Raw genomic sequence first — 25,746 nt, forward strand, 5'->3', positions numbered from 1 at the left:
AATGTTTATTGCTTCATATAACAGCAGAAATGTTGAATTAACATTGGTGTTAATCATAGGGGGGGGGGGGGGGGGGTTTACGTGTATTAATAAATAGGCAAATAATTAATGGTTCAGTACAACTCCTTTTACAATACTGCAGCTTTCCCAACAACTAACGGCAGGCATTTTGTGGGTTTAAACAACCATTTGATGGCTGTTTGTGTAAAGTCCTCAGTGACTTCATCAGTCATGATGGTGTTGTGCAGGGTGGCTGTAGGAGTACGGAATGTTAAGAATCGTTAATCCATAACAACTTTTTTCGATCCGAAATTATGTTTCTGGGCCTCATTTTTTCTTCTTCCAAACACATCCATAGTATGGAGACTTGGAAAGGCAGGAGGTATACACTTGCAGCCGCAAATGAAGAGACAGAGAGACAGACACACACAGAGAGAGAGACAGACACAAAGTCAAATATCCCCCTCATAGCCTTAACAGACTTTTGGGGAAAGTGCTGTAAGCGGGCACCTATGAAGGCCGACATGGCACACGAGAGGGTTGGTGGCCACCAAAATGCCCGGCCACCTTTGTCTCCCTTGTGGCGATGTTTACACACGACACAAGGTACTGATTTGAGGATGAGTCAACCTAGGATGAATCATGACCGGTTCAGATAATCGTTACTGCTGTTGACTGTGAGCAGGGATCGAACCTGTGTTGCCAGGTTAATAGCGCAGCATGCTAAACACACAGAGAAAGACATACTTCTACATCCAATGGCATACGCTACCTGAATAATTAAACCTGCATGTAACTTCTGGATTGAAACCATTCCGAAAAAAAACATTTTTATTTACCCCTAATGAATCATTTTTCTAACAGCTTGGGCAGAAGAATATTGGAGTGTAGTCGAAGCTGATAATAATCCACTGCATGTTTAATCTTAAATACAACATGTAAATTGATAGTAAAAGAACACCTGCCTGTTTGTATTGTAATTATCACATTCAATGTAGCTTCAACAATCAGAGTGTACTAATGAATACAGCTGACTTTTCGCACCTAGAATGTGTTAGAATTAACACAAAATTTTGGCAGGTAATATCAGATGAAATCCCACAAGAACACTGCAATCTTGAGGTGTAATTTTTATAACAGCAGGACTTGTGGCTTAAATATATTTGGCCGCTATTTCCTCGGAAAATAGGCTGGAATTATACAATATGTTTTCTCAGTCAATTATAAATATTTATCACAAGACATTATACAGATTACATATTTAATGTGTGACTCATATATATGTTATCTGATACTCTACAAAAGCAATTAGAATGCATTTTACCTTAGTAAAATAACATTTAAATAGTTCAAATACAAACAAAGCAATTGGTTATTGTAAACAAAAAAAGTATTTCTCTAAAAAAATTAACACAGTGTATTCTGATAAAATAAGTAAGTTAACAACTAAAATCTAACTTCATAAATGAATATTGCATGTCAGCAGTAGATTGCTTCATGGTGTTATCATATAAAATGAGGCATCCCAATTATTTGCATCAAAATCTGAAACTAAGCAAGCCAGCAAGCAGCGATAATTTAAACTGGATTATAGCACTGACATTGTCCCCTGAATATTGACTGCCTAGTTTTATGAGATATAATGCGATTCAGATTCCTTGTTGGAGATTGTGTGCCATGGTCCAACAAGAACTGCATTGCCAAAGGAAAACTAATGAAGGCAACACACTTTTTTACTGACATTCTGACAGGCCTGAAGACACGCGCTGCCAATGATCTCCACCCTGCATGCCTGAGATAAACGAATACTGATCGATTTAAATCCTGCAGGGTACGGGTTGAGCAGGCATAGATTTGTTGCATGAACAGGTATCTTTGTTAGGGACCAAGATGCCTTGTACCATAACACTAGCCATTTTTTTTTATGTTTTAATGAATAGCTTCTGACGTCCGTTGAGATGTGCTGCAGGGAAGCGAGTATCTGTCATGTGTGACATAAATTGTCCCTTTATATAATGTCTTAAACTCCAATGGATTTGCTTTATTCATGTCCAGCACTGCATACACACATGATTATAAACAATATAAAAATTAGATTTCAAGATGGGTGTTTTTAAATCGTTTTTTCTTCTCCTTGTACACAATCTTTACTCCCTTCTTTTTGCGTTAGTAAATGAGCATAAGCGTACAATTCTCCAAATGCTTAAATACGTATATAACAACTTTGTTTTTATCAAAAAGAGTCTGCCCAATTATGATTTAACTTTGACCGTGTATTTTTATTTTTTAGCCAGGGTAGTGCTGTGATTACAACGTTCGAATCGCAATGGGAAGGTTTGCGAGTTCAGGTCTTGGTTTGGGGGTCAACCTTAAATTGACTTAATGATTACATTAAATTTACACGAAGTTTTCTATGCACATATAAGATGATGTCGATTTCTTTTAAACAAAAGAACGTGTTAAACGACTGCTGAGCTGTGAACTTGTTCACATGATCAATAACTGGCCAACTAACAATTACAAATGTAAACACGTGTTCTATTGTCACTGTAAGCAACGGAAAATATATCTCAACCCTCTTATTTTTCTCTATCCATGAAAGTATTGGAGCTACATGGATGTGCCATGCCATATGTGCATACATTGTAAAGCAAGCAGCCAGTGATATGGTAGTAGCTGATCAAAATTAATACATCGAGTGCATAATCGAGATGTAGTAGGTGATGAGTTTCATAATTCAACACAGGAAATCAGCTCCTAATTTTGTTTTGGACTTTTAGGCTCAATTATATTCACGTCGGGTTTTTTAAGGATGAAAATGTATTTCATTGTAATAGCTTGTATTATTCATGCACTACAATTAATACATTTCATTATTATTTAACAAAAATATGAATCACTGAATCTATGTTTGTATGTAAATTCATATAGGTAAACACAATTTTTTTTAATGTAAATGTATTTTCTATTAAGGAAAAGTGATGTAACATCAAACATGATGTCCCGTGGTGGGAAAACGATGCGATACTGTAAAAGTGACATCACTTTCAGATTAATCTGGATAATCTGACATTTCATATCTAAGGCTTGATTTTTTTTATTAGTCCGAAAATTTGGAACACATCTCTAGTATATAGACTTTGTAGAGGCAAGGGATGTGCAATTGTGGCCCCCTGGGAATGTCTGTGCAGGCCTGTGGCCATCTCAACACTAATTGTGCCCCTGTGGAGAATGGAACAACAAGACTCCACAAAGAAATAGAGACACACACAGGGATACAGAGACATGGGCCCAAAGACTTACAGTTTAATGATTGACATAACCACAGATACTGAGACACAGTAAGACATAGACAGTTTACCATTTATAAGGATAGCTGCAGTATACATAAACAAATTGTGAAGTCTCCGATACAAATGTTTAATGTGAAGCTAATAGCAGAAATGTGTATCAACTGACACGAATATAATGTATATTCTTTGGGGGTAAAGTCACATACAGTAGATGGTTCTTTGAACCATCTTTGAACCATCTACGTGACTTTACCGAAAGACCCAAAGAATATGAATTCCTGCAGTCACGACAGCTTTAAGTCAAGATTTAAATATAATGTACATTTATGGGACTCCATTTTGTGAGCTCCCTATAAATGTTTTCTGCGACACAGGGTGGTTTGCTTCCCCTTTGTATTCAAGCGAGGGCATGAGTCTTACTCAACGCCGTTTTCAATATGCTGCAAGATCCTTTGTTACCGAAAGCGATTAGGTGACGTCAAACAAGTATTTTTCTCATTTATTCAGTGTTGTTAATTTGCGCTAGGGGCCATTATTGCCAGAGTAGCTGTAGTCATTGACATTTGGGTCAATCGCCTTTCCAGTGAACGTGACGCATCCGCCACCTTGTGGTCATACTCGGCTGATGCACCTTGTAAATTATTCTCTCGGAATCATGATTTATTTACTCAACATTTAATTTGCATCAAAGTAACATCCACATAAATTTTGATTTAAAGCTTTCGTGACTGCAGGGATTCATATTCTTGGTTCTTTCGGTAAAGTCACGTAGAAGGGAAACAATAAAATAATAATATAAAACAATAAAATCATCACGCCGTTTCGACTGCAACAGAAGCAATCATCTTCAGGTGTGATGATTGAAGCAATCATCATCAGGTGTGATGATTGATGATGATTGCTTGTGTTGCAGTCGAAACGTCGTGAGAATTTTATTGTTCTTCTTTGGTTCTTTCGGTAAAGTCACGTAGAATGAGAATAAAATAATAAATTGATGAAATAAAATAACACAATAATATTCTCTCAATAATATTCGCTTGTGTTGTGGCCGAAACGTCGTGAGAATATTATTGTGTTATTTTATTTTATCAATATTTTATTCTCATTCTACGTGACTTTACCGAAATAACCAAAGAAGATGAATCATTGCAGTCACGAAAGCTTTAAATCGAAATTTTATTGTTTTATATATTTTTTTATTTTATTGTTTCCCTTCTACGTGAATTTACTGAAAGAACCAAGAATATATAACATCCATATAGCACGTGATTTAACATTTACTGAGTATGGTATACGGTACTGTATTCGGATTTTCCACCTGACACTGATATTTGAGATATCTCGGCCTTATTAGATTGCTAATGAGATCTCAGAAAAATAGAAACAGTGGAAACTTCTGAGCTTCATTATAATTTGGGTGGATATTAGTGTGACAAAGGTGAAGAGTTTTAAAACCAATGCACAAAAAATAAAAACAGCTAGAGCCGTTAATGTATGATAGCCAATTTGGTCGTTCAGTAAATAGAACTAAATATAAAATAAACTCCTCCTGGCTGTGTAAAATAAACACATTAATATTTAGAAGCATTAATACTAGGTGGTTGGATGTAATGAATATTTTAATTGAATTAATCTACGGAAAAAAAACACTCGATATAATTCGTATTGAATTGCAGTGTTAACACCAAAATAGAGATGATTTAACTTGTACAAAAGATAAATATTGTTTTTCCCATGTACTAAACCAGCAGAACTAGGAAAAGGTTAAGTTATTCGAAATATTAAAGTATTTTAGTATTAATAACAAAACAAATTACACGTAATTTATCTACATTACAAATACTCATTACCGTAACAATTACAAGATTCAGATTTTTTTTCCAAAATACAGAATAAATTGTACTTGCAATATATTATTTAGAAAGCACTCCTGTAATTATATGGTAGTTTGAATGATTAAAAATGCTTTACTCTAAAAAGACGCAAAGGTAATGCTTTAAGTTAAAGGCTTTAAAATATCTTGATACAGTACAAGCAAAAGGGTCCCATTGCCATACACTACTTTGATAATACAATTAGTTCTTAACTTGTTTTATATATACGAATTATGAGTTACACATTAACTGTTATTTTAAACTAAACGTTTCTACTATTAAAGCCTAGTTAAATACCCCTTCCTAGTATGTGCTTGTTTCTTGGAAGGTTTGTTGGATAATATACCATGAAACATTACTATTAACCTTCTGAAATCAATTGTGCCATATGTTATTAAACCGCATGAAAGCCCATTTCAACGGTTTGACTATTTTTTTATTTTGCAAGAAAAGGCACAGTAAGTAATTAATTTCAGCTTGAGTGAATTTTGTAGAGACTGACCCAATGCAGTGACCCATTGAAGATGTCTGAAATTTTGTCCTTGGATACTGGAAATGAATTTGATGGAAGAAACGTGATAGTGCACCAGTTCTCAAGCTACAACTCACCTGCAAATGTATTTCATCATCATAAAATAGCAGAACAAAATATATGCCATGGGTCAGGATTTTTTTTATATTATACTTGGAAATAGATATGGTTTATATTAAAGTTATAATATTTTATGACAATAACCGAGCTTATTCTGCTCTTAAAATGATAACATTTGTCGAATCATAATAATGTTCAAACATGTGCATAGAATATATTTTTCTACCGTGATAAATAAGGTTGTATTTATTTTTCAAAAAGGTGAAGGAATTTACAAACGAAATATATACATAAAGGCCAAGGTGCCAGATGTTCATAAATTATTGTGAGGATTGTGGTTTTTTTTTGGCTGAAGAGAAACGATTAGATTTTTTATTGTCCTTTATTTTCGCATCTGTCAACCATTTGGTCTAAAGCATCACAGTAATATTTCCTACACGAGTCATATACCAGCTTGACAGTATGGACTAAATAGCAAACATTCTGCAGCAATGTCAGCATTATTACATTTGAATTGTCACTAGAAGAAAAACTGTTTCATGAACTATCTCAAGCATATTTTTCCTTAAATAAATAAAATACTTTGTAAGCAGTACTCTTATGCTGTTGTGCTCTAAAGCAGTTTTTTTTCTCCCGAGAAGTACATTTGAAAAGTATTTTTTTATGAGAAGGTTAACCTTAACATATCAAAGATGTAGTATTCGCTTTGAGGTTGAACAACATGCTGCCTGGGATGCAAACTCTCCGTGCATTCTAAACAGCCCTAGTGCTTACAATAATAACAGAAAGGTCAAGAAAGCCATTTAAACATGAAGGAGTGGAAGAGTACAAATGCAGGCTTCTTTTGCAATTAATTTTTCCCTAAATGTTACTCCATTCGAACCAGTGGTGACTTAATGTAATGAAATTAAACACGGTGGAAACTTATTTTACCATGCATTAAATGGTCTTATACCACCAACTTAAAAAACATGTCCTCCAGCCAAAATTTAAATGGTTTTTTAATTACATCCTAATTATTGCCATTTTCTTTGAAGTTGTTACCCTGTTTTAAACGTCGAATTTAAGATGGTTGTGGATCCACGACCTAATGCATAGCTATGCTTGCCATAATACTTAAGCTTGTCATGATACAAAAATAAACACATTTTTAAACATAAGCAAATAAGATACAACTCCATACTGTATTTAAGGAGCAGGTCTGTGTTTAATTGTTGGTAGCCTCAAAGAGACATGCATGTGCATAGAGTATAAATCATTTTTGTAACAAGTGTGCAAGCCATATCATTGTTGGTCGTAATTTTTTTAAATATATAATTACGCAACAAATTACACGATATAAATAATTAAGCATATATACATATATAAGGCCAAAAGCAGAATACATTTTAAAAGGGTAGAAAATTAAAATGATACAGTATCTCCTATGCAGATTGTCAGGGTGGTTAGTAAGAATGTTGGTTCGTGAGATATTCATATTTTGTTGTACTTGTGTTTTTACCAAGTTTAATGCATTTAACAAAATATCAAGATTATTTATTGGATAAACTAATTTATAGGCCAGCCAAAATTTTTGGGAAGTCTACCTCCAGCTGTAAAATATCCAAGTGATTTCCTGCTCAAATGAGCATCTCCCGCTTACCGCTCTGAAACAGTGGCAGGAATTCCACATTCCTATGTCGGGGCCGAGTCTATCAAGACTACATCCCCACGAAGTGGTACTTATTTTATCGACCCCGGAGAGATGAGGCTGAGTAAACCCCTGACCAGGATTGAAACTTGTAACATTCCGATTGTGAGCCACCTAGCCAGCAGGGAATTGACAAAAGGGCCGTAAAATGAAAGACGAATTCTCGACTTCAATTTATCTTGAGTTCTACATTTATTTTAAATGGTAGGGACACATGACCATGCACTGATAATTATGAACAGCCAAGTTACTTTCAATGTCTAACCAATCCACTAGATGGCACTCTTTACAGATGATGACGAATTACAGTAAGTAAAATTACGAATATTTTTGTCCTTGAAGATGTTTTTCTGTTTACTGCAGTAACATGTCAACAATAAATATTAATCTGAGGCTTACTGGGATGTCAGGATGTTGAATGTCTAATATTCCTACAGTTACCAATTCATCAATTTGTAAAAAAAAAATTGCTGGCTTAAAATAACTAACTTACTAGAATATAGAATAGTACAAATTAACAGATTATTTTCCAGCTCTGTCAGGATATAAGCCACTAAGAGCCACTTGTGACATCTCCCAAAGCAGACATGCCGATGAATATACGGTATTTCATCCCATGCACATTTGCTAATTCAGGATAGGCATTGTCATATTAAATTATTATTGGTCAAATAAAATCTCCAAGGAGTGAATAGTTTCGGGCCCGTTAAAATTGCACAATAATGCAATATGATCAGCATAATGTTTGCTATAACATTGTGTTTTTTACGGCCATCGTTATTACGATACTGTACTTATTTTTAAGATGCGCTTCTACATTTGTATCAATAAAGACGTGCAGTACATTGGTAAGATTATTATCAGTCAAATTAAACAAATCTACAGTTCGCAAAATCAATTGGCAGATAACATTTTATTCCAAAAACAATAAGCCATTTTTTTGATTGAGTGCTGTTTCTTTCTAGCAGTTTAATAAACATTAACGTGCACACGTTATGGGCCCAATTCCTGTTGGTGAAAAGTGCATTTATTGCCAATACAGTGTTTGGTGGAAAACATATCCATCATAGCTATGTTTTTTTAGATGTCTTTTTTTCTCTCTGGAAACTGGTGGAAAAAGTCGTTTCATCCAGCACATGCATCCGTTACATATAACTTATAAACGAATAACATGCCTACAAGTGTGTTGTATTCCACACACATACGCAATAACAAGAACATATATTTGTGTTCCAGAAATGATAGGTAGAATGTGAGAGTCAGTGGCTAACGCTGACTAGAATTATTGTTCCATAGGCAAGGGACCGGAGACCCTCTACGTTGGCAAGAACCTCAACGATAATGAGTGGCACACAGTGCATGTCACTCGTCGTGGGAAGAGCCTCAAACTAATTGTGGATGGGATCGCGACGGAAGGTAAGCTGTCATTGGGTTCATAATTTTGAAACAAGTATAATTGCTATGGAAAAATTACATTTTGTGAACAGTTTTTATTGGCGACATTTGCATTCTATGCTTGCTTATGGCAGAAATATTTTCAGGAGCTGAATGCCAATGTCGACGTCTGCTAGCCACGAATAAGCGCAGACTACTATATGGTCCATAGTTTGGGCTGCATGATCAAAGTTGCACAACTGTGACTTGCCTTTAGTTTTCCTTTCATGAAGCAGATGTGCACATTGGTCTCTAGATATTCTGATGCAATTGATGGTATACGAATGTCTCTGAGGAGTGTCAAAGCCAGGAGGTGCAATGTTTGGATCTCAAACGAGGTTTTATTTTCTGGACATGTACATTGTTTCACTTTGTTCGCCAGCGTTCTTCCGGATCTGGGCGAGATTATATGATAACAAGTGAGTTCCCAGAAGGGGGATCGGGTTTTGAGTGAGCAGGGATGTACATTGTTGATGGGTAGGTTGTCGTTGGTAAGAAAACGTATAATCTCCCTTACAATTTGAATCTCTGTGTAGATATTTGGTGATTGATTGTTCGCCAGAACAGAGCCTAGGGATTGGTGTTGGTTTCAGTGTTCTGGTTATGATATTCATTGCGTTCATTGTGCATCTAGCAGTTTTGTATACGAGCTCTCGGATCAGGCTAGAGCACAGTGACTGCCACTGAGTAGATTAGTGAGAGAGTGACAATTTTCAGCACATCAGCTGAGGTGCCCCAGGTCATTCCTGAAAAGATTCTGTAGCAGGGTGAATCTTCATTTGGTATTTTCACAGATCTGTTGTATGTGATGCTTCTATCCTTGAAAACCCCGAGATATCTTGGAGTGCGGTCATAACGCACTCAGCTACCACAAGTACCTATTAGGGGCAGCATCTGCTGCACGATTGTTTCAAGTGGAAAGCACTTGTGGTGGTTTTGGAAAAATTTGGTCGCAGGCTCCAGTTACAGATATATGCTTCCGATGAAGTTATGTCAGCTGTGAATGTTCTCGAGGTTTGTGCCCTGTACAGAAGGGACTATGGCATCTGCATTTCTGAACATAGACTAGCCTTTTGCCCGTCCAAGAACGGGTGTATTGCAGTAAATCTGAAACTTGTGAGCGAAAATCAGACCGCGACGTGATATATTCATTGCATCAATTCGTGTGTGCAATTTGTAAGGGCGCGGTGACACAGACCTATTTTATTTAAAGGTTATAATCCCTTGTTCATCATGACGTCCTTTTTACTTCGATGTCTCAATAGCGTTACGGAGATCGCGTGATGTGAAGGTTCTGCCTTTGTAGTGAGGGGTGTAAGTTGATGCTTAGGAGGGGGGAGGAGGTGCCTCGGCCCCCCCCATGTGGAGTGACGTGCTATGCTCATGATTATTAATGAGGGGGGGGTGTCCATTTGGAGGATGTCACCTGCTCATGAATATTCATTAGGGGGGCTGGTCGATGTTGAGTGACGTCACGAACGTTAAGGACACATTCCTAGGTGATTATCGTAGGTATAATGTACACGGCAGGTCACTTTTCTATTGCTCGCAATTCTCTGGGGATGTGTTTACCAGCGAGGTGTACTCAGAAAGTATGTTTGCTGAGCATCGCGTCGATTCAGTGCACAGTACAGTTAGAATGGCATCTAATGATGTTGGTCAACAGCTGGCCATAACATCAAATTGTTATAGGCAAAGAGCTCAATCAGTGCTCCATTATTATATCAATAATGAGTATAACAGCCATATGATTCATGTTTCATAACTATAATTTCACTAAATACGTGGGTTTATGCAGCTCTAACCCGTGAAGTTATTGGTGGTAAAAAAAAACCAGGACTGCGTCCCTTTATCCGCAAAGGTCAAATGATCGGGGATCACACACGGCTGGAGTTCCACAACATCGAGACGGGCATCATGACAGAGCGGCGCTACACTTCCGTTGTACCCTCCAACTTCATCGGCCACCTGCAGAACGTCAACTTCAACCGGATGGGATACATCGACCAATGCAAGAATGGCGACATCGACTACTGCGAGCTGAATGCTCGCTTTGGCATGCGCAACATCATCGCTGACCCCATCACTTTCAAGACCAAAGTCAGCTTCCTCACACTTCCCACTCTGCAAGCCTACACCACCATGCACCTATTCTTCCAGTTGAAGACCACGTCGCCTGACGGGCTCATACTCTTCAACAGTGGAGACGGCAGTGACTTCATCGCGGTGGAGCTCGTGAAAGGGTATGTCTCTGCTGCTGCCTTCAATAGCGTGGGGTTTCTTTTGCCGGCCACTTGGCAATTTGAAGCTTTCGTGCCTGCGCTAAAGCAACGCACAAGTTATAAATATATAAATGACTGTTTGGATAACTGAAGAAATTTGCTCATGTATATATATGGACAGTTCCTCAAATTATGAAACTCGCCGTCAACATTTCACAATTTTTTTTTTTTTATAAAACACATGGAGTGGAATTTCTGAAGTTAATTATCTTAGGTTGTTTTTTTATACATATATAGCTGATGGAATACGTCAATGGTCTGGCACAGACACAAAACTAAATTCACCATCGTCACACTGAATTACAGCCCTAATTGGTTGATGTGCCACGCCAAAATAAAGAAGCCACAAGATGATTATGGTAATGAATATCCACATCTGTAAAATGTCTGAAATGTGCGAAATTGTGCAACTGCCCATATATAATATGCACGCTCAGGGGTTCTAAACTATTGTGAGAACAGGATGTAGCAGTATAAAAAAACCCTCATACATATAAGTTTGATATTACAGTGCATTGATATTACTACTTCCTACATAAAAAAAAAATCTAAATGTTTCTGAGCAGAATATGCGCAAAATCACTGCATTGTATTTTATTTACAATAATTGCTGTATAATCTTGATATTTATGAGTACTGCACATGTTTGATTATTTTTCAGGCACATCCACTACGTGTTTGATTTGGGAAATGGACAGAACCTAATCAAGGACAGCTCGAAGAAAGTGCTCAACGATAACCAGTGGCACAACGTGATCATCTCCAGAGAGCTCAACAATGTGCACACCTTGAAGGTGGACTCCAAGTCCAGCACCCTGAACGTGAATGGAGCCAAGAATCTGGACCTTAAAGGTAAATACAGTCGAGCGGCTCCTCTCTGTGACCCTATTACCTGTGACTCCTATTATCTGCGGAACCTATAAGGTCCGCTAATGTATGTATGTATGCTGAACTTATTTGCACTGTACGTAGCCAAATGTGCTAATAAGACGTGCAGCGGAAGGGCAATAAACTTAACACCAAAAGCAGTTTGAAGCTGGAAGAAAGTGTTATACGTGAAAATATGTTGCCATTATCTGCAAAGTGTATTCATGGGTAAGTGGAGTCAAATTGTGGCGAACGTGGCGGAAAGCGCTCCCAAATGTTATTTGTCCTACTCTTCCACACTGACCTAAATGTTTTGTAAGAGATGGAAGTACCCACTACTCATGAGCTGCCCATCATTTGTGAATTTACATCACTGGCTTGGCCCATTTATTCCGCTAGGGGGATACGGGGGTCAGGCGACTGGGGGTGGTGGGGATTTAAGAAACTCGTCCATTGTTTGGACAGGAAATGGAACTGGGACATCTGCATCGCAAGTCTGATGTGCTAACTATTACACCACGGAACCATCAACAGCTCTCTATTGTCGATTCTATTGTGGTTATCGCTCTGGGTGCCAGGGTGGAGGGATGTTAACTACCTCGCCTGGTATACAGGGTGGTCGTGGGTTCGATCCCGACCTTGACGCCTGCATATTTAGAGTTTGGATGGTCTCCCCGTGGTCGCGTGGATTTGTCTCCGGGTCCTCCAGTTTTTCCCTCCACGTTTAGAAAAATGCGTTTAAACTATTTGGCTGCTATACATTTCCACATGATAAGCCAACTTCGTTGAGCTATTATTTGTGGCCATGTCGCTTCTGAGAAAGAGCTATGTCGCTCAGTGGGCCTTACCTGGTAAAATATAAAATAATAAATTTCGTTTTAAAGCTTTCGTGACTGCAGGGATAATAATACATTTCATAGTTTCTTTTGGACTAAAGTTGGTGTATCGTGTAGTTTTTGCCACTAGAGGACGCTGGTACTCCACCAGATGGCAGGATAAACGTTGATAGCGATTTGTGGATATAATTTAATTGCCAAACAATATTGATATATCTTGATAAGGAAACTTGAAAGCTGATTTGCAAACAAAATTTGTACATCGGAGCAAGATGTTAGTACGTTGAACTTCTTTTGCGCCTTATGTAGCCAACCATGCTTTTCGGTGGTGGAACATTTATCTGAGCCTTAAATCCAGTACTGTCCACACTTTAATTAAATAATAAATCACATACTTAAGAAGGCCAGTTAACCCACATATCAAGATATTACTTCCCTCACGGTGGCAGTAAAGATAAATGGTTGTGTTAATTTTAATCAACTATTCTATATATATAATTGCGCTGAAGCTTAAACTTCATACCAGTCATAAGAATAGGTTTTCCCCTTTTTCTGGCAACAAAACAGGTGTTAAGATGTTAAAACACCAAACTGAAACCTTTTGCAAGGACTCATGTCTGCATTAACCACAGATACTTGTGGTGAAAATACAAGCAAAAACATGCTCTTACAGTATACTGTATGCATTGTCTTTGAAACTGATTGGTCCACACCAGAGACAGCTTTCTTTAGAGCCTAGTCTCAAACAGTGTTGGGCCAGAGGACGCCAAAAGGCGAACAGCACAAAGCACAATTATATTTTGACACTGGCAAAGGAGGTCCCATGTTGATACCAGTCATTTGTGAATGATTTTAGATAAATTCACATTCTAGTTTTCTCATCACTTTACATCACAATTGTTTGTTAATTACAAGTTAACTTGTACATACAGATACCGTTTACACGTCTCAGTGAGGTGCGAGTATATCACCATTGACCAGTCGCACAAAGCACGTGGAGCAGAAATATCCCTGCATTGCATTGATTGAAACAGGAAGCTAAAGGCATTTTGTATTCCAGTTGTTTTATGAAATTAGCCCCAGAGCATTATGTACAGAACTGTAGAGGCTACACTTTAAGGTCCAGATTCATTGACAAGATTTTAAATTTAATTAACTAGTAATGTTTTAATACCGCGGTGGCTCTATGTATGATACAATGCAGCTCACGTGTCTATAGTTAAATATCACCCACAGCCAAGATCTGTATAACCCAACATGTTGCCATTGAACACTGCGTATGACAAATTGGCTCATTTCATTTCACATTCGTCAATAAACTGTGGCCTTTTAAAAAAATTTTGCAACATTTCAGACAATGCCTCTTTTCAAGAGCATTTGTACACCAGCGCCAAGGCAAGCATCGCCGCCGCAAAATTATTTCCCGTAACAATGCTGTCACCCGCAGGAGAGCTCTACATTGGAGGACTGTCCAAGACAGAGTACAGCAACCTTCCCAAGCTGGTGGGCTCCCGCGAGGGATTCCAGGGCTGCCTGGCATCTCTGGACCTCAACGGCCGCCTCCCAGACATGATTGATGAGGCCCTCTACCGCATGGGCTCCATCGAGCGTGGCTGTGAAGGTATCCCCACCTGGCGTGCACATGCTGTATACATTGTTTTGTGTACTTTGAAATGTACGCACCAGTGGTGGGGCGTTTTTGTTGCAGTTGTTGTTGGTGTAATTGCATGTATTTAACCGTTTCTTGCTCAAGAAAACAGAGCTATACAGTGCGAACAATGATACAAACAAAAATAGGTGCGGTGGATATACACACGTGTGAACAATGATGCAAACAAATTAATACATTTTTAGGCACAGTCACGGTTAAACATTATTGTTACAATGCTTTAGAATGACTGTTACTGGTAAATAATGTATCAGCTAGTTGCATGGAATTATCCTGCAATACTATTGTTAACTGTTGCATTCACAATCATTATTTCTTCTTCCACTTTGCCTCGACGCTAATGGAATACTTCATTACAGATATTATTGCCGTCATTGCTAGTACATGCTGGAGAGCATGTATTTTAAAACTAAAGCTGTCATACACAATTAATCTCGGCAGTCTTTATTTTAATTGGGAAACATTGTGTCTCTTGACTTCTAAACCCACTTTATTTCTGATGATAAAAATATATATATAATTACACTGCAGTCTAGTTTTTTTGCATATTTGATTAATATTTCACAATTCACTTTTTCTTTATTCAGACGCGGTGCTGTCTTTTGTCATGTTCCGAGAATGATAATGATGCATATCATTGTGAATGCCATGGGTGGCCCATGTCTGTGATTCATCTGATTTCTCTGATCATGTAAACATGTTCTTCTGCTTCTTTTCTTTTTCCCCTTCATTTGTTTTGCTGACAAAGCTGAGTTGAAAGCACACATGAAAGGTATAGCACTGAGATTTATAAAATAAATGCTAATATAAATGTAGTGGCAGTGGGTGAAAGTAGTTCTGTAAGTTTATGCTTTGATATTAAATGCCAGAAGTTATAATTTAGGATTATGTACTTAACCTCTTTGTAACACTGTATAAATGTCCTATGCTTTTTTCCTCAATACTTTCTTACATTATCATCATTCCCTGTTAATTTAGATCGCCCACATATTCACTTATGGACCATGTTTGCTGAGCAAACAATTGCATCCTCAAATTACGTTTGATTTTTGTTGCATGTAAAGTTATACCCAGTAACTCACAAATGAGGTTTTCATTTTTTGCTGTTGGGTGATGAAACCAATTTTTGTAGGAAGAAAAAAAAACCGGACTATTATTGACTTTGATTGGCCACAGCCAATTAACGATGCTTTGCAGCTGGTCAATGCACAGTGCATTCTGCTCCTAGAAGCCTTTCCTGCTGTCTCCCTGGCTCAGGTCCTAGCACCACCTGCCAAGAGGACTCGTGCGCTAATCAGGGCCAGTGTGTGCAGCAGTGGGATAGCTTCACCTGCGACTGTACCATGACATCCTACAGTGGTGCTTTCTGCAATGACCGTGAGTATGAGCACGCTCCTCGATGCTACCTGGCTATATCACGCAGGCCTGTCACTGTGCGCTCAACTTCTGCCGCCAGTTGGGCATGCATCCCTGCCTCCACTGCAACTCTCCCGCTCACAATAACCCAATCTGTTCCGAGACCTGGAGGGGGTCATGTGGCCTGTTTGGAAATTTGGCAGCGTCGAAGATCATAGCCCAATGTCATAAAATGTACACCTGGCGCAGCACCATATATGTGAAGAAAAAAAATCCTTTTATGAAATTTTACGTCCTAAAATATTAGAAGAATGCATGCAGTGAAACAGCCATCTGCTTAGGGATTGTGCTCACGTAAAAAAAAATCGCCTAAAATCTGTAAGTCTTCCAGGTCTTTAAACTTTGAAAGCTAAAACGCAGGCCTCAAATAAATATTAACCAGCAACCTCCGTATGTGCACATATACTGTTTGCATGTTTATTGCACGACTGTATTGACTTTGTCACCTACTGTAGGTAAGTGTACAGGTAAGTGCATTACTTGATATACTCACAAGATGTACATGATTATTTTTAGAGGGAATGAGAAGAATAGTTTAGCTCTTTATAACAAGTTTCCAGAAAACATTATCTTTCAACATTACAGTACATGTTGCATTAGAGTATATGTAAGTAAATACCGTCTAGCAACATAGTCATCTCAATTTTGTATAACCAAAATGGACTGCATATGTATATGAAATGCACATCGCATATACCATGTATTATGTTAATATTTGACGTATCATTATTATTCGATGTATGAGGGGGGGAAAACCCCATCTGTGATTTGAATATCAAGGATTATGTGTAATCAAATAATCATTACAAATCAGATATTATTCTGACATGATATAATACATGTTATGGATTCATATATTTTAGTACGAAGGTATCCAAAACAACACGATATCGTGAAATCAGAAACAAAGCTTCTAAGTTACATATGTGCCGATCATAATATCTATGAATTAATCTTGATTTGAAGCTTTCGTGACTGCAGGAATCCATACTCTTTGGTTCTTTCGGTAAAGTCACGTGGGTAGAAAATAAATCACGACGTTTCGGGCGCAACACAAGCGTCCGTCATCAGGTGGGAAAGCGCCCGAAACGTCGTGATTTATTTTATTTTATACCTACGTGACTTTACCGAAAGAACCAAAGAGTATCTATAAAGCACTTAAATATAAATGCATTATCTTATTACTTAAAGTTGAAATGTAAGCACAAATGTATTAAGACACACGCCTTCAAAAACACTCCAATCCACAAATGTTTCACATTCATTTCGGCTGCGTCAGATAGATCGCAGTCGTCGAGTGACATCGCGTTTCAAATCTGACAGGTTGCCTTGGTTAATACTTTTGGTGTATTAACCGTAAAATACGTGCCATTTGCTTCACAGTGGACATTAAAGATATCATTATGTAATTTAAAGAAGAGCAGGCCACTGTGTGTCAAGCGTCATGATCAACATTTTCCAAATTTGAACAATTACTTTCAACTCCTTTGCAAGACTCTCCTGAAAAAAAAAAATTTAGTGAGTGAGGCATTCCTTGGTACATTGTAGTCATAATAATGATTAATCATCAGTCTAAAATTCCATACAAAAAAATGTCCTCGCTTTATTTCAAATGTCTTTAGCTTGTTAAATAAAAGGCTTCTTTTCTCAACTTGTCACGTGATTTCACATTCTGACCGAACCATGCGAGATTCGTTAACTCATATTGTTCATATTGGTTTAGAAAGCATATATTTGCATCCACATGATCTTACATTACGCATGGTAATTTTTGTGGATAAAAAATAACGAGAAAGTACGCGCCAAATATTATATGTGACACAGAGGCTGCAATATTAGTGATTAATTCGATGTCAACAAACGTTTTCTGGGGAGCCACCGTGGCGAGATGTTATCCCCCTTGCCTGGTATGCAGGAGGTTGTGGGTTTGATCCCAACCATGACTATGCGTGTATGTTTGGAGTTCGTGTTATCTCTCCTCCTGGTCACTTGGATTTTTCTCTGGGTTTAGAAACATGCGTTTAGATTCTATGATGAGCTATCATGTGTGGCCAGGTCACCCCTGAAAAGGTGCTAATAGTACAGTGGGGTTTAACTGGTGAAGTAAATTAACAGTCGTAGTGGGCTTACCCGTAATAAATCAAGGCTGACAGCTATCCAATGGTGGAGCCAGGATTTTCAGGTAGGGGGGGCAACCCCTCCAGAAATGAAAAATCACAGTACCGTAGTTATTAGTAAGTGAGGACTTGTCCCTTGCTTTTTATTTGACGCGTGTGCGGTAATGGCACAGCCATCGATCGAGGATCGAATTCGAACCGTGTTGTGTGATCGGCATCGCGCTCGCTGAAGGGGTTTGCCTTCAGGGAAGTCGTGGACTCTGTATACGCAACTGCGCACAATTATGTGAGTCACTTATACTGGTAGGAACCTCCTGGTTACACCAGCCCACAGGGGATTATTGTGTCCGTCCGTCCGTCGTGCATCCAAAAATGGGAGGGGTGGAGCTGGGTGGAGAGGGGCTGGGTGGGGAGGGAGGGGCTGGGTGGGGAGGGGAGGGGCTGGGTGGGGAGGGTGGGAAGGGGCTGGGTGGGGAGGGTGGGGCTGGGTGGGAGGGGCTGGTCACCCCGTGGTGCCCTTATAAAACTCAACGTTCAACCTACTCACACCGGCTTGTGCCCGCCCTCACAGTCGGGCATATTTGCGGAATACACCACGTGGTGCCGCCGTTGACCCTGGCCATTGACCGAGCAACCCAACGTTCCTACCAGCTCCCTCCGCAGGAATGTGTTAACTGCTTTGCCGTTACTTATTGCCAATTATGGACTCGGACTATTGTCCTATTATCTCATAGAGTCCCTGGCACATAATATGCTTCGCAGTGGCAGTGGGGGTCGCAAAATGCCGATTTATTACTAATAAACCCCAATGATCAAAATTAGGGATTTTGATCGGATCATTGGGGGGGCACGTGCCACCCCCCCTCCCCCCCACTGGCTCCGCCAGTGCAGCTATCCCAACGTACATGACCTCCAATTTCGAGAGATTCTTAGGAGTGACTTACTATTTATGTTGTTGTATATACCAGACCTGCAGGTTTAGAATCACCATTAAACTTCCATGGAAGTTATTTGGTTTTAATTTCAAGTGGATTATATAATAGTTTTTGTTATTAACTTGGAATAAAAAAAACATCTTCTGAATAGCTTTTTATGGCAGTATATGATGGGAATACATGATTAAATTTCAGATGGTCAGCTATTATAAATGGCATGAGACATGTTGCATTTATGTGGCATTGTGCGCAATGCACTTGTTGACAGCTACTTTCCTAGGAGTTTCTAATGGTCCGTATTTATTGGCCATACCATCACATTTCTTGGAGTGTGTCACCATTAAATCAACACACACTATGCCTTGTTCCATTAAAAATGTATATTCTTCTTAGACCTAAAATCTGCATTCACATGGTAGACAATGTCTTGATACAACATTCGTACGTGATTTGATTATCGAGAAGTCTAAACCCCATTTGTGCATTCAACTCCATTACTGAGCCCTCTCTCCATGGCTCACTAGACCCACCTATTTCCCTAGTGTTATTTATCCAAATATACATCTCACAAATGGCAAATGGTGAACAAGGGAAACCTGTAGATTGGTGGGACACAATTGAATTTAAGAAATCCCTTCCTATATAATAAATTGCGGGGTGTCATGGACAAACCTGCTAATCTACATATTGATATGTATAATATAACCGCTATACATGCTTTTTTGGAACACTACAATACATATTTTATTGCATAATTTCTCCACAGATGGCCACACAATAAACTCAATTATTAAAAAAATGCCATCCACTTAATCTGCCATCTCTCAACAAAAGCCTACTTTCTAGACAAATAATTTTGAGACAGCGTTCCTTCACCTTACTCGTGTGAAAGACGTGATATGCAGTATCTGTAACAACATCCAGTTCCATCATGACCACAACTCAGGTCACGCTTGAAAACGAGGCTCATCCTATCTCTTGAGTTCTCTCCTGGTGAAACAATATCATCTCGAACCTTGATTAAAACTGTGTGCCATGAATTCCTGCAGGCTAAACTTAAATGTATAATTTGACACATTACGAATAAAACTAATCGCGTAATTGTTGTTAACATGCAAACACGTGTATAAGTACATAAGCAGCTTCATAACGCTGCTATGAATGAATGCAACGTTCAAATACAATCCTGCATGTGTATCACATTTGTAAAAATCCATCTATATATACAGGAATTCCCTTGTTAATGTTCTCATCAATAGTAACTATAGAGGAATGTGTCTAATGAACAATACAACATTTACAGACGGCGGTTATTTCAGCGGCGTGTGACCTTTGCGTTTGTTGGAGCTATCCTTGTAGAGGGCATGTTGACAAGAGGTTGCCTGACATTGCACCCAAGGGGGCGGTAGTGACTGTTGTATTATGGAAATGAAACATAAAAATAAAAATCGCGAGCTTTATGATGCAGGCTCGATGCAAAATAGATCGTTAAATACGCACATACGCTTTAAAACTTTTCATACATCACTAAATAGAATATATATTTAGAACGTTCTATAAATAATTGCTGCATTTTATATATACGTGCTTTATTGCAATGTATCTAATTTAGTAAATACATTATTTGTTAATAAATTAGCCAGAGAGCAAATGTTTTTTTTCAAAGTGGCGAAAGGTAATTTCAATGAGTGGTAAACATGTCCACCTTTGATCACATTCCTTTCCGCTTGTCTGTTGTTCCTCGCACTTGTGAGTTACTCTTGCTTCGAGAACGAGCGAATATTGTTCCAAAGTTCAAATTATTATTGGAATTTTTTGTTTACATGAAATTTATTCTTTAGACATTTAAAATTCATGGAAAGTGCTGCAGATGCTGCTTTGCTGGTATGAACGTTTCTATTTTTAATGTTTCCCCCCCCCCAGTTTTGTAGGTTAACTCAAATTGTTTATCACAATAACCCACACCACAAAGTGTTAAAGATGTGTAACAATGGACCCTGCATGATCTCTCTCGTGTGATCTTGGCCATAAAGCAAGGATCTGATCAGTCAAATGGTTATAGGTGTATCCCCATGGAACCATATAACAGTCGGGTTCTCCCATAATTAATGATTTTTTTCAAGGTGAAAAGATAAGTCACTGCTTCTATGAAACTGTATTTTATTTGTGCTGAGCACTGCTCACCGGAGTATTTAAAATGCCTTAGCTTGTGTTTTCTTACTTTTTTAGAATGGCAAGGCAAGTTTTTTTAGATTTAAAGTCCACTCGAGACATCAGCAAAAAAAACTACACATCGATATTAATGTCTATTAACATTGTTTCCCTTGGCGAGTCATCTTCATTCAATAGTACTTTACCTGCTAAATGAATATTGATGGGTTATGTTCAACAGTAAAATATTTTAAACCTACAAACATGATAGCTCACCAGTGCACGCTGTCAGCAGCAGATAATTTAATTGTGGAACACAATATAAATGATTGAAGTAATGAAGATACAATATATTTAAACAATTAGAAAACAATCAAATCCTGACCTCCGAAATATTGATATACCTTACATTGTTCAAGTAATCTTATTCAAATGTATGATGTGTAATACTTGTCACAAAAAATATATTATCATGATTAGTAATTACTGTTTGTGTGTGGGTTTTATGGGTAGAAGTGTGGGCCCTATAGTCCATTACCCCAGGGCAGAACATTATATTGTTGGTACCACCTGGGGTGGCATCTCTAGTGGTTCCATTTTTTCTGTGGCTAACGACAATGAATTGTGTTGCAATCACTTGAAATTATTGGATTATCAAATAATTCACTCGTATTAGTCATTTAAGTCAGTATTACAAATATGTTGCCACCTTGAGGTGGTAACAATTTCTGCTCTGTCCTACAGACTGCTACCGTCTTCCAACAGCGTCGAATTACTTTTTTTTCAGGAGGGCCCTTCATTGGGTTTTTATTTTCAGATGCTTTCAGCCAATGAATGATGAATGTTATCACGAGTGGGAGGAAACCGGAGCACCCGGAGAAATCCCATGTGAGCGAGGGATCTCCTACTGGACATCTGTGAAACAGAGCATATAGCTCATCAGATTCCTCCACTGGAAATACTTATTATTATTCAGATTCTGAGATTTAAATGGACGGCGATGAGTCCACTTGCCGTCCTGCCTGCTCCAGGCAAGCCAGAGTATGGCACCTCCTTGATGCCCACCAACCCTTGCTTGCCTCCAGAGGGCTGGATTACTGTCCTCTCACCTGAAAAGTACAATAAGTTGGCTACCTGGAGTACAGTATATATGCCATGAACATTACGTAATACGCATTTATTAAACGTTATCCTTACGCTCACAGTGCACGGCTCAAACCATGTGTTTAATATTTTATTATTTTCAGTGTGTGTGTGTTCTACGTAATTGGTTTGTGAAATACCCTGCAACCGCTCGAGGTTTTACGTTCACTCACGAACATTTTTTTTGAATTAAATTGTTATCCTGAATTTTGAGATGGTAAATCGTCACATGCTTATACCATAATTCACAAAATAACCATAGTCTATAATTCATTAAATTTATCCTTACCGGTATTTGAGTGTTATGGATTAGATTTTCCATTTTCGCTTGTATACATGAAACCAAAATCATGGAAATTATTGCCTTTCACAACATATGTAAAAAATGTGTTAAAATCTGAGGACAAATTTTCCATCAAAATGTTTAAACCATTTGGCAAATTTCTTAAACCCTCTGCACACTCTGTATTAGAATGGGTAGACCACAGTTAGTCAATTAGTGGGTTGTATGTGGTAGGGTAAAGTATGGGTACTCTCACCTCTTTACAGCTCCCTCTAGTGGAGTATCTTCTGCGAGATGTGACAAGAGCAAGCAATTGCAGGGCTGCACCTTTATCTTAATATGTAATGCTATAATTAATCATCCAAACATACATAGCAACAGCAATGGATTTTTTTTTCTTCCGGAAATTGAAACCAGCGTCATACCCTATTCTGCTAAATGTCCTGACATGTTTCATTAACAACTTAATGATTATTCTTTGGATCATTGCAAAAAGTAGAAACTTTTATTTTTGAAGGAAAGTATGTTAATATGACTACCTAAATTTTTTTTATTTTAAAAACATTTTGTAGAAGCTGGACTGCGAATTTTAAAGTCAAAACATGCTTTGCAACATTAAGGAAACATTTGACATCAAGATAAAATGTGAATTATATGCATAGTTCTGTATCTATGGTCATTAAAGGACAGCCACAAGATGGCAATCTGAGATAAACGTAATATTTACATTATAGTCAGTGACCTTTACCACCAAAACAGGTAGTAGCTGTTGCTTTACAAGGTGCACTTTTCAAAGTATTTTTTGTTCGTTTTATTCGAATATTGTGCTTCACCCTTAAGTATTATGAGGGTCATTGTATACAAAAATCAGAAGCAGCTTTGGAATGTTTCCCATTGCTTCCATCTGACGCATTGTCTCCACAGTGCCACCACTTGAATTTTTAAATTCTTATGGATGACTGGGCACTCTGGTTATTCACCCATGAGTGAGAAATATTATTTTATCAATATTTTATCTCACTCAGCATGTGGTTTACCCATTTTTCCTTCTGAATCATGACCACCCTTTCAAACAAGTCAGGAGGATGGTTTTCAATTGTGTGTGACTTCTGGAAGCCAGGTAGCAGCAAAGGAGAGTTTTGTCAGAACAAATGTGTCGTTTTATATGAGCAAGTTGAAGTTTAGTGTGTGCACATTAGCAGTCTTAGAAATGTGTTCATAATTATTTTGGGGGGGGGATAGGAATTGTATAGATACAATGCACCACCCGACATAACCAATACAATTAACATGTCATGTGATGGGCAAATTCGCCACTTGATTTGGTTTACCAGAAAAACTGGAGGAATGTTTGAAAAGCGGATACCTTTTGTATTCGATGTTTCACAGGGGTTTACAACCAGCATCATCAGGTGTTTAACAAAAGCTCAGCTCTCGTGTGAGAACTTAATTGGTGACAACTTTATTTGCTTGGCTCTGTGAAATGGTGGAGGGTTACATCTTGACTTAAAGCTTTCGTGACTGCAGGAATTCATAGGTCTTTCGGTAAAGTCACGTAGGTATTCTTTGAACTTATCTACGTGACTTTACTGAAAGACCCAAGAATATGAAAGGTTACAGTTAAATATTTACATTGTACTTAATCATGAAAGCCAACGTATATAATGTCACTGAAATGCATTATATGTTTCATAAGGATTCTATGGGAAACCATAATTGCAGAGGGGCGTTTGTATTTTTTTACATGCAGATTTTTTTACTTTATTTTTTTGGCTGTGAAATTCACACAGCCCTTGTAAGGAATGTCACACATTCTTTAAAGTTCAAATAACCATACATGGCGTTCTTAAAGTAATCACCATCAGGAATTTCCAGGTGACCGTAAGATTGGAACCATCTGCACCTTTAAAATGTACCCAGTGGTAAATACGCTGTTCACTGAGCTTATTCACCACCTTAATGGGCGTGTTAAACTTTAAAGGTGATGTGATGAGAATATGGAAAATAAAATTGAGTTAAGTTTCTATTATTATATACTTTCACATACTAAAATGATGCTGCTTTTGATACATTCTACACTGTTAGTAATAAACACACAAATGCATAAATAAATTACCAAGTACAATACATATGAAAACCATTGCAATGTCACCAAGACTATAATACCATAGATCAACAGCATAAAAGTAACCTTGACATGTCTCACAGTTCAATTTATATTTATTACTCTGATTGTCTGCCCTCTCATTCCACCTGATGTGTCAAGTTCATGGCATGATACTGTACATAATACTCGAAGCAATGGTGAATATAAATTTGAGTAAATGAGAGGTTGATGCCCAGTGAATTGGAGGGTCTATAAATTATAAACACTGACCACCTATAACTCACACACATAAGCGATGGTACACATCAAGTTTGAGTAAATGTGTCCTGTGCTGTATGCACTGATGAACTATTTATTTTAAATATTTTCCGTTGTTGAAGTATTTACCCAGTCCTTCATTTTTTTTATTTTCATTGACGTTATGTTACACAATTTTGATGTATGATTACCATATATTTATTTCACCATTTGGAACCCCAGCCTGGTCTTCAGTAATTGTTCAAGATGTGTATACTCTGTTGTGATTTCGAGTTGTGTTCCCTCCAACCAGTATTTGTTTTTGTTCAGTTAATCTTGTTGTATGTGCACATTTGCTTCTCATACCTTGTTGTTATTATTATTTTGTTGTTTCCCTTCAACGTGACTTTACCGAAAGAACTAAGATTATGAATTACTGCAGTCACGAAAGCTTTAAATCAAAATGTTTAATAGAGTTCGATTCATCGCATCACATATTAATAACTCCGATGTGTGTAGCAGCTCGCAATCTGAAGGTTGTGAGTTCAAATCCTGGCCGGGGATTAACACTGCCCATCAAATCCTCAAGGGTTGCTAAAATAAATACCGATTTGGGGAAGTCAGCAGTCGTGATTTCCAGCACTTGCTCAAGGTTCTAAACAGGAGACGACCACCTCCCAATGCTCGTTTGAGCCGAAAATCACTTTGGCTTTGACTTTTGATTTTAAGTATATTTATCAGCGTTATTGTTAGTTTCCGCAGGACTCTTTTTTTTATTTCCCCCATAATTCAGTTGAACTAAAAATCCATCCATGGTTTC

The 25,746-nt window shown here is 38.0% G+C and overlaps 1 protein-coding gene across 45 annotated transcripts in view; it reads left to right on the forward strand.

Moving 5' to 3' along the window:
• Positions 1 to 25,746, forward strand: part of LOC116939524 (neurexin-1-like) — a 297,761-nt gene that overhangs the window by 143,810 nt on the left and 128,205 nt on the right. For 28 of the 45 annotated variants that reach the window (XR_004402416.2, XR_004402417.2, XR_012941093.1 and 25 more), the window contains 6 exons: positions 8,746 to 8,865; positions 10,745 to 11,126; positions 11,827 to 12,017; positions 14,316 to 14,489; positions 15,286 to 15,309; positions 15,795 to 15,914. Coding sequence is in view for 41 of the 45 variants with exons in the window: in XM_032948001.2 (XP_032803892.1) it covers positions 8,746 to 8,865; positions 10,745 to 11,126; positions 11,827 to 12,017; positions 14,316 to 14,489; positions 15,286 to 15,309; positions 15,795 to 15,914 (1,011 nt within the window). In the remaining 4 variants the exon portion in view is untranslated. The remainder of the gene's footprint in view (positions 1 to 8,745; positions 8,866 to 10,744; positions 11,127 to 11,826; positions 12,018 to 14,315; positions 14,490 to 15,285; positions 15,310 to 15,794; positions 15,915 to 25,746) is intronic. The other 17 variants (XM_076065036.1, XM_076065038.1, XM_032948010.2 and 14 more) reach the window with 1 other exon arrangement.

Source organism: Petromyzon marinus, chromosome 6 (genome assembly GCF_048934315.1).
Source record: "Petromyzon marinus isolate PM22_M1 ecotype Great Lakes invasive population chromosome 6, UKy_Petmar_22M1.pri1.0, whole genome shotgun sequence".
Classification (NCBI taxonomy): Eukaryota; Metazoa; Chordata; class Hyperoartia; order Petromyzontiformes; family Petromyzontidae; genus Petromyzon; species Petromyzon marinus.